The sequence below is a fragment of the Drosophila serrata genome, unplaced genomic scaffold (genome assembly GCF_035046125.1).
Source record: "Drosophila serrata isolate PLE 108 unplaced genomic scaffold, ASM3504612v1 contig_376, whole genome shotgun sequence".
NCBI classification, from domain to species: Eukaryota; Metazoa; Arthropoda; class Insecta; order Diptera; family Drosophilidae; genus Drosophila; species Drosophila serrata.
Window position 1 is genome coordinate 1,383,052 of NW_028257274.1, and position 14,945 is coordinate 1,397,996.

The 14,945-nt window shown below is 36.0% G+C and overlaps 1 protein-coding gene across 20 annotated transcripts in view; it reads left to right on the forward strand.

Annotated features, from left to right (window-relative positions):
* Positions 1–14,945, forward strand: part of FER (tyrosine-protein kinase Fer) — a 32,890-nt gene that overhangs the window by 11,692 nt on the left and 6,253 nt on the right. For all 20 annotated transcript variants that reach the window (XM_020957486.2, XM_086839640.1, XM_086839638.1 and 17 more), the window contains exons 4-5: positions 14,383–14,479; positions 14,542–14,878. In XM_020957486.2, the coding sequence (XP_020813145.2) occupies positions 14,383–14,479; positions 14,542–14,878 (434 nt within the window). The remainder of the gene's footprint in view (positions 1–14,382; positions 14,480–14,541; positions 14,879–14,945) is intronic.

Below are 14,945 nucleotides of genomic sequence, written 5' to 3' on the forward strand. Positions count from 1 at the left end.
AATGATAAGAAATTATGAATTTTATGAAGAAACTTATAATTTAAGGGCGACATGTACAATACTCATTTTAAAATTATGTTTTAAAATATCATATGTAATCCTTAGAAAATATATTCGAACTATATGAAAAGTAGCAAGGTATCATACTTTAAAGAAAGAACTAAACCAACAGAAGAATCAAATTACTGATATGCCATTTTTAAAACAATTTTGATGCAGCACATTTAAAAAATAAAGTTAGTTAACTTTATAACAGAAAAATAGCGAAAGAAACAACTTAAAAGCATAACTATTTGCATTTGTATCCATTATGAGGTTATATTGAAGGTAATATATTGAAGGAACTTTAACTTCAAAAGATATCTTAGTTCAAAAACTTTCCTCTTCGCTGAAACTTTAAAATTTCATCAAAAACTTATAGTTTTCTGTCTGTTATTCCCAGTAGCTTTAATTTAATTTACAAACTCCGCCAATATTGTTTCCAATTTTCCCAAACTACTGTTCTCTCTACATCCTCCCACGACATGGTCTCTGTTCTGCCTGCCAAAGCTTAACCAAGTGCCAACAAATTTCTCGCTCGTGTCATGTAGCCATGTCCATTGGTTACAGCCTGGCCCTTAACTCTTTGCCTTTTGGTTTGTTGGCCCAGACAGAGGGCCAGACACACGACCAGCCAGACTTGTGGCAACATTTGTTGAGGGAAAAATTTCATTTATGGATTGCAAAATCATTCCAGCAGAGATTCAAGTCGCTGAACCGATTTTGATTAAACTAATGGTGGCCATAAATCAATGCCACACCACCACACGGCGACCATCGGCGGCAACACTTTAATCAAATTTAATGTAGAAGGTGGAACCCACAAAAAAAAAGTGTCACTGCCAGCAATTAAATTGGCGCAAACCCGTAATTATGGACATTTTATGCCGCCACCACTAGGACCTAATGGGCAAAGTTATGCCAGACATGGATATGGAATGGGGATTTTTGTCTGCCATGAAATCGGCATAGGATAATGGTGTGGCGTCCTCGCCATTAACAAAACGCATTATTGTTCGCAAAAATTCCAAAGGGGAAATGTAATTTTGCGGAACGTTCTGTCGGCAATCAACGAGAAACTCCAACAGACACGCCCCCTTTTCCTCCCCCTCCCCCCTGCAGGAACGTCGCCGGCATTTTCCTTGGAAACGCATTCAGATTTTTTCACGTCCCTTTTTTCTGCGGATCCTCCCCGAACATGGAATATGCCTCAAGTTTTGTGTCGCTCTTATACTCCCCTCGCTAATTTGCAGTTCCTTGGTAATATTTTTTGGCTTTTTACGATGCCGCGCAGAATGTTGTTGACGGTTTGTTGAATGTTTAAAGCTAAAAGCAGCCCAGCGGCGCTTTCCTTTGCACTTGCCTCTGCCTCGTCTCACTCATTGCTCATACGCAGCGTTGGCTCTGCGAGAATTTTCCCTCTGCCTCCGTCGGCAAAATAGAATGTGGCGAAGAGAATATAGTGGAAAATTGAAAATCAACGAGAGATAAAGGCAGGGAAATGGTGATGATGGTGGATGGGGCGGGTCTGGCCGTGTTTACTGTGTCTGCGTTAATTCGGTTTTGCTAATTTGGAATGGCGCCAAATTGAAAATAAAAACTTTGCAAGCTCGAAAGAATCCACCTCATGGCTGGGGAAGCTGGCCACAGTAAACAATCGATAAAATGACTAATTGAAATTAAATTTCTAAAGCGGAGAAAGGGTAGTAAAAATGTGGTATAAAGCTAGGGAAAAGAAATTCCAAAGAACAATGATTAAATTACCTTTAAAACGAGATTAGGGTAGAATAAGATAATATATTGACTAAAATACAGTATCTAGGTTCTCGTATGCTCCTTTTAAAATATAAATAACAATGGTATTAAATAATAAACAACAACCTAATTTTGATAAACATAAATAACCAAAATTTAATCCCTAAATTCTACAATTTATAATATAATATAATATTTCCCATAAAATACATTCACTGTTCCATCTAGTAAATCATACTGTAATATTAGCAACAAATACTGACACATTTTAAATGATTCTTTGTGTGTCTCTATGATCTTTAACGTCTATATAAAATAAAATGTTTTCTTTTCCCTTTTTTTTTTTGCTCTTTGTCCTCGGTTTTTGTTCTTTTTTACTTTCCGTCATTCGGAAAATTTGTTTGTTTTTGTTATTGTTGCTTGCCAAAAGTGAAATTTATGTTCTCAGTTCCGTGGCTAATTTATGCTGCACAAAAACATTCGCTGAAATGGCTGGGGAAACTACATATAAATAGTATTGTTTGTCATTAAAAATAGGATATTACGTAGCCGCCGCGTGTGCCACTAAAAGTGATATTATTTTTTTTTTTTAATAAATGCAATGGGGTAAATGCGACAGCTGCAAGTAGAGAATTAATAGGATCGCAATTGTATTTGGTTTGAAAGCTCGGAAAGATTTTATAGCTGCCTACTATAAATATACATAAATGGCGCAGTGCACCAGAGCAGAAAAGAAAAGAGACCAAACTTGGTCCCAGTGACTACGTCAGTCGGTTATATTCAAATTTGCAAAAAGGGAATCACACCGAACCTTGAATCCGCCAAGGCACTTTCATCATCCATCGCTCGATGAGAAGCCACAGAAGTGTGGGCACAGGTCATGTCAACTGGCGGCGTGTGCTGATGTGGTAAGGTCTTGGGTCTCGGGTCTCAGCTCTCTCACCTCAGCACACCTGTGTACCCCATTGAATCAATCGATTTCCTTTCGACAAAAATCACCTTGAAGGCTTGACTCTCGTTGGAGGGGCAAGGGCTTTTGGAACAAAAGGACAACGAAATGGTCTTGTTTGCGCTCATTAAAATGTACTTGAACAGCCAGCCAAGTGTTGATGTTGACGCAATCGAAAGAGGCTTGAGCGGGGGGGTATTTGAGAAACGGGAAGATACACTGTCAAAAAAAAATATTATATAAAAATTTTAGGTAAGCTGAGGTTACAGAAAATTATATTTTTCTTATTTATACACTGTTTAAAAAGTTTAATTATATTAGTTTGAAGTTTGCCATGTACCGAGGGAGACTTTTGTTTTAGATTGGCATCTGCAGTAAAGTCGATATAGATAAGTGCCTAGGAGAGGACGAAAAATATTCCAAATTTTTTTCTAATATCTACATTTTTATCTGTAACTATTTTATTTTATCATTTGTGGTATTTTTTAGCGCTACTCAATTTTCTGGAACGAAAAACTAAAGTCTTTTGTACACTATATTCTGCTTTCCCCACATTTTTAGCATATAATTCTTTATATATGTTTTTTTAAATTTAAGTTAGGTTCAAACTTATCTTCAAGTGCTTTGTTCAGACAGGTAAAAGCATCTGCTTGGGCTGGAAACCCCACGGGGTCGAAGGTAACACAAAATGCAACGAACAGTGAAAATGACAGGCAAGCGAAAAAAAGTGCATAAAGGCCAAATCATTTCAAGCTCGAGGGTTGCTTCTAAAATTCCCCAAAAAAATCAAATAAATAAAATAAAATGCAATTGGGGTCAATGGAGCAGACGTTTGTACATTATATGCCCAATATTCAAGAGTTTATAACGTGTTAATTGATGGATGGGCTCATTCACGAATTGAAAGTGCGAAAGTTACGTGAGAGACCGAATTATGATGAAACATGAGAAAAGTGAGTCAACTCGAAATGTTTAAAAATAAATGGAACGGAAAGAGGGTAAAAAATAAATTCTATGTCAAAGAAAAACAGAAAGAAAAAGCTTTAAATTAAGGGTCATTAGGAAAAGGTTTTGAAATGACATTTTCTTTTAGAGAAGTTTTAGGTAAAATAAGGAATAATAACTAGGTTTTCTTTTAACTAAAAATGAGTTGAGAAATTCACAAAATAATATACCAAATTAAAGCTTAAAGGTAGTTTTATATTATATTTATTATAAAGGTTCTACATTATATTAAACATTTTCAAATATTTTAAGTACTTTATGTTGATTGTCTTCTCTATATTATATGGATCTTTAAATACATATCTCCTATAATGAAAACAGCTCTTATAACAAAACACATGTTTCTTTTTATCTTACACATGTTATTCTCTTCATCCAATTACCTGCAAGCTAATTAAAAATTATCCGCCAAATGTATAGCCGCCCTTGCTATTAGCCCAATTCCAATATTAATAACCATTTTTCTGGCTCTTTACCGCCGCACCCTGATAATTATTTACTTTTCGATTACTTTTGGTAATTAAAATTGAGGACAAAACACACAGAGGGCAACAGGGAAAGGAGTAGGCCACAGCTGCATACGACATTGAACTCGGGCCGAAAAGCACTTGGAGCCACACTTTTGGCCCACCCTTTTTACCAATTTGGTCAAGGCGAGTGTTTGAACTAAAACACTACAAGAGATACATAGATACATAGATACAAAGATACAAAATAGTGACAAAGTGCCACTAGAAACCAAACTGAACCGGCCACACACAACGAGATTGCGATTATTTATGGCCAAAAAGAAAAGGAAGTACAAAAAGCGGACTGTGTCAATGGCCAACAAAGACGGCCACCAGTGAAGCAGGGAAACGTGCCAACATAAAATTATTAAGCAATAATAACAGTTGGTATTACAAACAACTAAAAATTAGCAGTTTCCAGTAAGGTCAAACCCCAAATACCAGAAATGGGTTTTTGCACTTTTCTGGGGGATATTTCTTGGGATCTTTTTTGGAGAGGGGGTTTTCCATGCACCAGATTTGCCAAAGTGATGTTGATTGTCAGCTGAACTTGTTTCGCTTGCGGATTTACAGAGACACAAGCCACAGCCACTGGCACATCCAGATCCGCATCCGTGTCAGCGTCAGCGTGTCGGGACGAGCAGAAAGTGGAGCAGAAAACCTGAAAAAAACACACACAAAACAAAAAAAATAACACACAAGTTGAGAAATAAAACTAACATAAAGAAGTCCATAAGCAAGTCCAAGTCCAAGTCCGGTGTTGAGTTTATTTCTGGTTCTCGGCATCTCTTGCATCTTGTATCTTGTATCGCGTCGCGTCTTGGCATTCGCAAATACTTAATTGAAGAGATTTGGAGTCAATTATTGCGAAAGAGAAATTCTTAAGCGAAAACTTTCGAGCGTGAAAGTCGACTTTGTCTAATTTGTGCTGGAAAGCCGACAAGAAATCAAGGTATAATAAAAAAAAACTCCAACAGACCGTCTGTGATTATGATTTGATGTGCATTTTGGCATTGCATTAACATTAATAGCTGGAAAATTGCAACGCTAAATGGGAACACGCCCACCGACAGACAGGCAGCTCCATGAAAGCAATCACATAATTGCCATCTAAATGAAGTAAATTGCAAAAGTAAAGACAAATCAGTGTATCAATGCGAGGCTCCTAATTGCCAATTTACGTAATGAGGCTTTGATTATCAGGTAATTATAGCAAGAAGTGGAGCAGTACGTAAGAAAGCCCGATGACGTTGAAGCGATAGATATGAATGTAAGGTATATATGTTTTTATATATGTATATGAAGCAGTGACTTGGTTTCAGGCATTTGTATTTATTTCCGATAAACCGGTTAATGCGCACTTGCCTCAAAAAGGTTCTTTCGCCGCTTCGGTTCTTAGTATATTTCCACTTAGTATATTCAAAAGAATTCATTATACACTACCTTAGGGGTATTATAATAGGGTTAAGAGATTTGTGGGGATATGAAGAGGAATTAAATGGGAAATTGAAAGAGCTTAAGGGTATTTTTGATAATATTTTAGAGAAAGTATCAGAGAAAATCAAGTCTTAATGCCAAATTCAATTGTATTAAAGTTGTTATTAAATTGTCTTTTGGCTTATAAGTTCACCAATTTTGTAAATTATACAGACTTTAGTAAACTAAGGAGTGCAAAAATGATTGATAAATCGATACTGATACGATACTTTCGATATGATCATCAAATGATTGAAAGATCATCCAGGAAGGACTCTCGATATACATGCCTACTAAAAGCTATAAATTCGAATTTATATTCAAATATTTTGTAAAAACTCTTAAAATGTAATATTTTAATATGTTTTGTTAAGCTTTTTTTTAACCAATAAGAGTATTACATTTTCACCTCTAATAACTTGACCCATTCGCTTTAATTTACGTTCAAAGTAATAGCGACACAAAGTTGATCGCCCTCGCTGTGGCTGGTACGAGAAATGCCAAAAAACAATAACGAAGCTGGCCAAAAACAGTCAGCGAGCCAGTGCTCTTAACAAGGCCATAAACAATTAAAAGAAGTGACAGACTATGTATGACAATAAATACTAGAAGCATCCGAGACAGAGACTGAAGCTCACGTCTGAAGTTGCTGCTGTGATTTTTATCTCGTGTGTGAATTTTTGTATTTTGCCCTCTCGGTTCTGCTCTACTCTATGTTTTCTAGACTCGCTTTTTTTTTGCCAATCTCTTTTCCGCGAAATTAACTTGAATGTTGATCTCTGGCAAAAACCAAAACCAAAAGCAACAATATAAAAAACAGGAAAACAGCAAAAACAAATCTCCGTGACGGTGGCGCTTGTTTTGTTTGAACTTTCCCATATATCTCTATAAAAACATATATATAGGAGAGATATTATGGCCATTCCCCTAGTTTGGTCTTGACCAATTTGGCTAATGATTCCGGCTCAGAAGTTACGTTTATTGAATACTAATTTGGCTTACTTGAAACCAGAGCAGTGCCAAAGATCGTTCAAGTGTTAACAACGCTTCTTCGTGTCTGGTAGTCACACCAAATAAAAAATAATAAAAATAAGAAATCCCTGTCTCATATTGCACGAGTTCTAATTGGAGCTGCGACTTGGCCAGGCGCAATAAAAAAAATTAATTTGCCGGCTCGAACGGAGAGCGCGTTAAAAAGGTTTTCTAACACGCCAGGCAACGAACTGTCTGCTAACCCTTTTTTTTTCTGTATTGTCTCTGTTTTTTTTTTTTGCCTGCCGACTGGCTGCGCCTTTATCTCATTATAATCTACGCGCATGTGCGGCACATTCGTATCTTTTCAGTCAATTTCAAGTACACTCTGCCCTCTGCCCAGATGCAGGCCGCCGAGACGGTTCGAGCTGGCTGGAAGTTGAACAAACAGCCAAGAGGGGCAGCGGTACAGAGAGCGAAAAATTGGGTAGATATGGGTCAATTAGTCACAACATTTATTTAAACAAAGTTTTTAGAAAAAGAGTCTTAAAACAAGTAAAGTTTAAAGATCTTGAAATCCATTTGCAATGTAGGTTTTACTAGTTTTATTTCGAAATCTTAAAAGTTTTTAATTTAATATGGGTTGCAACATAAAATACAGCTTAAGTCAGGTAAAAATATTATATTTATGCTTTTCAGAGTATTTATAAGATACTTACAAAAAAGTAAACTACATTTGGGAAGCCAAAGTTTATATATCCAAGCAGTTTGCAGTTGAATTATAAGATTGTATTGAAAATCAATCTTAAGTAAGCTTAATTCACATTCTATATTTTTATATGAAAATTGACAATATGACAAATCAAAATTTAAAAAACTCATAACTAAGCCAAAAATGCATAATTTCAATTCGGAAAGTTTTTCTATGTTAGTTTTTATTGGGGGTTATAAATCTGCTTACTTAATTTAACATTTTAAGATATTCCAAATTTTGACCAATTTTTGACAATTTTAACGATGTAACCCCTTAAAAAATTTTCAAAATTAAAAAAAATTTAATTTCGTTAAAACAAGCTTAGAACAACTCGGCTGTTGATGCTGATCAAGAATATATGTGATTTGTAGGGTCGGAAACGATTTCTTCACTACCTAACAAGCTTCTGATTAAAATTAAAATACTCTGTACATGGGTATAAAAATATCATACATTAGGCAACACTCATTTTTTGTTTATAAATTTTTGTTAAATATCTACAATAATTTCCTATATTAAATTATTTGTTAAGGCTTTATAAACCCTTATTTTTCTCACTGCACTATGACGCTGAATAGGGGGAGAAACGTAGTCAACGGCAAACAAGCGCAGACAACGTTTGTCGGTCAAAATCAAAATCAGCCCCAGCCTTTGTTCCTTTAATTCCAAGAATCGTGGACCAGTTATGAAACAAGTCTGCAACATGCACACCAAGGGGCTGGGGCACTGTTGGCTTTCAGGAACTGCGGCTGCCCAGTACGGTTCGAGGTGCGGAGAAAACAATAAAGAACCCAACCCGAGGGCTAAGCGTATTGGGCCCGGAATCAGGGATTGGGATGGGGAATGGCAATGGGAATGGGGACGGGGAAGGGGTTACCTATACCTCCAAACTCCGTCTCGTTAGCTGCTGCGCCTGCGCCTGCGCCTCGCCAGAAAATACTTTATGGATCGAAGACAAGAGTCGAGTCGGGGCTTTTGTACCTGCCACTTGGCTCCGGGCACAGGCGGCAGCGCTGCAACTGCAACTTAATTTCTTGGCCAGGCGCAGCGGTGCTGCTGCAAGTACTTCATCATGTTTCGGGGGAGCAGTAAAAATAAATTAACAAAAGCCAGTCGTCTTGGACTGGTCTAGCTGCTGCTGCTGCTGCGACGTAATAACCTGGCCCAGGAGAGAAAGAGCCGTGCGAACTGCTGCTCCCTTGACATCAAAAGCGCAGCTGGGCCCGGTTGTGGATCAAGTTCAGACTTTGGCTCAGACTTGGACTTTTGCGAAAAGCTGGTAAATTGTTTTTACAAACTGCAAAAAAAAAAAGGGAAATAGAAAATTGTTATTAAGGGTTTACTTTATTCTACAAGGAAAATTCAGGGGTTTTGTGAGGGAAAAGTTAAGGGAATGTAGAAATATTAAGGGATTTTAAGATGAAAACTTAAAGAAATTAAGTGTTAGGGGTTTAGAAATAAATTCTTTTAAATAGTATATTAATAAGGTTAAACTATGACTTCCTAGTTAGCTGGTATACTTAATTTATATTAATAAGGATTATTTTACATACTTCTTTAAGTATTTATTTATATTAAACATATATTTACAAGGAAATCCCCTTTTTATGTGATGAAAATTCAAGGAAACTACCCTTAGGAGTCTTAAAAAAATTTTCTTCAATTTCTCTACTACAGTCGTAATATTATAGTATTCAAGGTTTATTAAATTATACTGTATAACATCGTAATATTATATTATTTAAGGTTTATTGTATTATATTGTATTATTTCTTTCTTCTTTAAATATTACTAAATTGTTAACACTTTCTATAAACAATTATACTTTATTAAATAGCTTCTATATATGTATATTTCAATGAATAAATTCCTGCATATCTCAGTAATATAATATCCATCTATTCCAGGGTATTCCCTGAGTTATTACAACTTTTTTCCTTCGAGATCTGCTCGGCTTTTAAAATTTATGCTTGTTCCCTGGAACGATCTGCAAGATTGGTTGCAGGATTTCGCACGGCCCGGTCTGTGACTGTGTGCGTTTATGTATATGTGTCTTTATGTATCCCTCCGCATGCAAAACAAGTTGCAAGCGACACGTAGGTGGCTTTGGATATTGAAAAGTCGTTCTGCAGCCTCTCCCGGGGTCGATTGAGACCTCCCGGTACGGTGGCGGCCATGGCGGTGGCAGGCCCCAAAAAAACACGGAAAAAACGAAAGACTCAGGCAACAAACTTGCTCTCGCAAACTCGAGGCCAATTTGGCCAATTCGAAGACACTTTCACTGCGATCGTCAATTTCGCCATTCTATTCTTTTGTCTGTCTTTATTTTCTGTTTAGTTCCGACTGAAATAGAAAGTGCTGGCAGATTCAATTTAAATGCGAAACCTTTCGTCATGCTTCTTTCACTTGGCACGCATGCAAATTTTGTGCAAAAAACAACACGACGGACAGCAAAAACGTGAATAAAAACTTGGCAAATATTATTGGCAACGAGAAAAGAAAAATAATAAAAAAAATAAACTGTAGCAAACTGAAAGTGAAGATATTGCGTGGCAATTATGCGACCAAAATTTTTGAATGCCTTTTTAAATGAAGGCAGGGGAATTCAACAGGAGCAAAAACTGCTTTTGGCGCGATTACAGTTAAAGCCATCAAAACGGGTTGGTCGTTAATATTAGCGTGTCCATTGTTGGGCCAGCCGGTGCTGGCCAATGGCCGGTTGGTTCATTGACCAGGCCCAGAGCTAGAGTTAGAGCCAGAGCCCAGGCACGAACCACGACCAAGACCAGTCTAAATTACTCGAAATCCCTGGTCCGCGGAAACACAATCTCACTCAACGGTCACAAATTTGCATAATTCGCAATTGCCAATGTTTAAACCATCTCAATTGTTTCATAAAACATCACTATTACTATTATTATTACTATTATTACTATTGTCAATGCTGTCAGCGCTTATGCAACCACAGCTGTGGCGCTGACTTATTGAAAACTCCCGATTTGATTTCCCCACCACAAATAAAAAAGAAGAAAAAAAGTCAGGCACAACCACAACAAAGGAAAATCCCAGACGCGTGTGGCATTTCCTATCGTTTTATTTCCACAACGACTTGTCAGCAGCTGCCGACGACATTTCATATTCAAATTTTCTGGCCAAGAAAAACTCTCACGCGCTGACGAAATTCAAGAAAATAAAAAATATACATACATATACCAACTCCCGTCTAGGGTTTAACTTTTGACTTGTTTTCCATTTTTTTGTGTTGCCCTCTCTCAGTCGGTTTTCTCGGGTCGGTTTCTTTTTATTGCATCACGATTCCGCAATACATTTGACAAATTTATTTTGATTAAAGCCAATTTCTTTGGAAGTGTAGACATGAATTGAATTTCGCTTGATTGAGCTGTGCTTTTTTATTGTTATGATGTGTATGTGACAATGTATAGGGGTATACACTTTGAGAAATAGAGGAAAGAAATAAAAAATAAATTATAGAAGAAATAAAAAGTATATATATTATCTTGGTATTTGTATGTATGTTCTAAAAATCAGCATTTGCTATATTTTTTAAAGCCATAGATTTAAAATTATACAGTAAATTATTATAAATATATCAATAATATATATTTAGTTGTTTGTCTCTAAAATATCAACAGAATTGGATAATATACAAAAAAGTTATTAAACGATAAACATTTACTTATATTTTGGCCGCACTCAAAGATGTTTCTAAACATATTTATTGCCACATTTTCTTGCTAACTTTTGCTTATCAATATTTTCTAGCTTTCTAACTTTTTGTTGTTTCTTTATATTATTTAATAAAATACATACTTAAACAAATATGATACTCACATACTTATGATTAATTCCCCAAACTGTTAGCTCAACTCTAAACAAATAAACCAAACTGCAAAAAAATCCTAGCAAAAAAGAATACAATATAAATCAAAAAACCATCCAACAACAATCTTATATTAAACAATAAAAAATAGCGGACAAATTTTAAGACAATGTCACAGTCATCTTGTGACAAGTCATAAAAACCAAAAGCTTATTGACATGAATATGTTAATTATTAAATGTTGAATCATAGGACCGCATTGCCAGCTTAATTTATCATTTAATTTGGTAAGCATTTTCCGCTTAATTGTACATGTCTTTTAAGAAACGAAAAATATAATTTGCAAAAAGTCTAATTCTACAGAGAATCGGATCGAAAGGCAAAGAAGAATCAAGCTGATTAATGCAAAATGTGCCAGCTGGCACCACTTGTCACAGATTTCCATTAGGTCATCGCCGCATTTGCATATAGATTTTCGACTATTTCAGATTCTTAAACTGTGCGTTGTCCCCTCTTGGCAGAAGCAGAAGCAACTGAATAAATATCGAATGAAATTTCCCCCGTGAGAAAATCGAGAAAGTTTTTCGACTGAACGCGGAGTGCAGGTGGCGGATTAGCAACTTTCCTCGGACTCCGGCAGATTCTGTACGAAAAATACAAAAACAACAAAAAATTGGCAATCATTTGTAAACAATGTGTGAGGTGTGGTGGAGGTTGGTAGTACCGAAACTGAAACGCTATTGACGGTTTTTTTTTTTTTGTTTTTAGCCGCCAAGAAGTAAGAAATACGGCGCGCATGACCCACTTTTGAGCCATGTTTATTTCTTTTACTTGTCGTCGGTCCGCCCCGCCACTCGCTCTCTCTTTCTAAACAACTTTTTAGGCAAATTAGCAGCTGCAGAGGCATTGAAAGTTGCTTAACCACTTGCCGAAAAAAAGAACACTAACAAATAAGCCAAAAAAGAAACAAGCCAGAACCTTACAGAATTGGTTATTACGTAGCTTTGGCAGGGAATCAGCGTCGAACCTGGACAGCAACAAGTTGTCTAGATTGCAGCCAATTTAAAGATAACTCTCTGGGGGAAAAAAAAACACTCTCGAGAACAACAATAAAACTACAATAACACTTTCAATGCCAAATCCACTAACTGGGTCAACAATTTATATACGCATTCGCAACGATCAAATTGTTTTTCGCTCGCCTTGCCATTTTATTTTGCAAATTCTTTTAGTCAGGCTTTGTCTGATCATTCAATTAGTTAATGCATTTCTTTGGCCGTCTTCCGTGTTTAATGGAAATGTGCAAAAGTGTCTGCAATTAATATATGCACAGTCAAAACGGTAGAAAAAAGCGGCTCAGGTTTCCTCAGGCTTAAGCCGATGGCTGGGAACTATGGAAAAATGCTGGGAAATTGTGGCTACTCATAAGGTTTCATAAATGCTAATTTGACTTTAAATAAAATTAAATTAAATAGCTGATAAGCTTATATGTATTTCTTACAACAATACTTATAAGCTTTCAATAAATGCTAATTTGACTTAAAATTGAATTATTTAGCTGCTGATTATATTTATATTTTATTAATTCCCAGCAAAGCATACGCAGCACTTAAATGTGGGAAGTTAGGTTTTTTTTTTGGTTAATTTTACAAATCTGCCAGTGGTCATAAAATTAAGTGCGATTTTTTACCTTGTTTGCTTGTTTTTACACTTGCTTTAATTGTTAAAATCAACTGATTTCTTAAAATCTGCTTATGCATATGTATATTAAGTAATGTTTACTTATATTTTCACAGAATTTTAGTATCATTATATTTTGATTAAATAAAAACAGTTGTATTACTCTTTAATTTTAAGTGAACAAATTACAAACAGAATAAATTAAAGGAAAAACTATAAAGATTGTATCTTTCTCTTTAATTTCAAGTATAACCTTCTCTTTAACCTTTTGATATTAAGTTAATTAATTCAACTGTAATTAAGTTTATGGGAACACATTTATATTTCATTTTATTTAGCAGTCTTCTTACTTGAAAAGTTATTCAATAACTAAATAAAGTCTTGTATATATTTTATTGCATTTATTATCAAACATTTATTTCTTTACTACAATATTTGACATTTTAAATATATTTTTTACTTTCTTCTATTTATTATTAACCACTGTGCTCTAACACAGCATCAGCTGCATTATGTCTATGCCACCTTAACTCAGCAACTTTGCAGCTGCTTGACTAACTGCACTTGGTTGCCATTAGTTTGTGGCTTTAGCTACACAAAAACAAAATAATTTACACAGAAAACAATTGGAATATTTATGGGCATTAAATAAAGTATTTTATTAAATATTATTTACAGCTTGTTAGGGTTGATTGATAAAGGTTTTTCGAGACTTAAGTAAAGAAAGAAGGTGTCCTATCTTGAAAAGTACTTCTTTATAATAAATCCAAGTAGGATTCTAGTTATTTTTGCCTTTAATTAAAGTACATCCTTTTTAATATCTCTTTATTTTATAATATATTTCTTAAATAAGCCGGAGAAATATGTTTTTTCCAGTGCACAGCTTCAGGTTCAGCTGGGACTCAAGCCCGACTTGAGCTGGCATTCACAGTCCTCAGCAACAAAGTCGTTGTGGATTTTGTTGACACTGCTAACGGATGCTGAGATGCTGGGATACTGGCTAGCTGGAGATGCTGGATGTTGGCTCAGCTGCATAATGCAATCCTTTTGCCCAGTCACTTATCAGTCATTTGTGTAGCTATTTTTTATTTGTACTTGTTGTGGTCGGACGTGTACCTTGCATAATATGCAAACGTGAGAAAATGTTTAGCAAAGAAAGTGTGAGAGATACTCAATGGAGCAGATAGGTGTTGTCACTGGTGATAGAGGGGACGCGACTGGGCTTCATTATGCGATTACTCGCATGTGGAGCACGATAATCATGATGTAATGAGCCCGGCTTTTATATATACATTTTTTTGGGAAAGTGCCCTAATGGCACTACACTCACATGTGTGATATATATCAGAGAGAAACCCCAACAAAAATTAAACCACAATTCGCTTCCTTTTTACATTTTTAGCTCACCGATGAGGTGGTGCGCAAGAAGAGCGAATACCAAAAACATTTGGAGGGCTACAAGGCGCTGCGCACGCGCTTCGAGGAGCATTATATCAAGGGTAAGTTACATGATAATTATTTAATTAAATAGATGTATATAATAAAGGAATTTCTTTCTCAGCACCCGGTCGCAGTGGCCGCAAGCTGGACGATGTCCGAGACAAGTACCAAAAGGCCTGCCGCAAGCTTCATCTCACCCACAACGAGTACGTCTTGTCCATCACAGAGGCAATTGAAGTGGAAAAGGATTTTCGTACTGTCCTGCTGCCAGGTCTCCTAGAGCATCAGCAATCTGTTCAAGAAAGCTTCATCCTGCTGTGGCGTAATATCCTCCAAGAGGCTTCCCAGTATGGTGATCTCACATCGGACAAGTACAAGGAGATACAGAAGCGCATCGACACTGTGATAGGTGGCATTAATCCCACTGAGGAATATGGGGAGTTTACCGAGAAACACAAGTAAGCATTGTGTATTAATTAATTAAGAATTTCTTAAGTTATTTATTAAATATATTTAAATTTATGA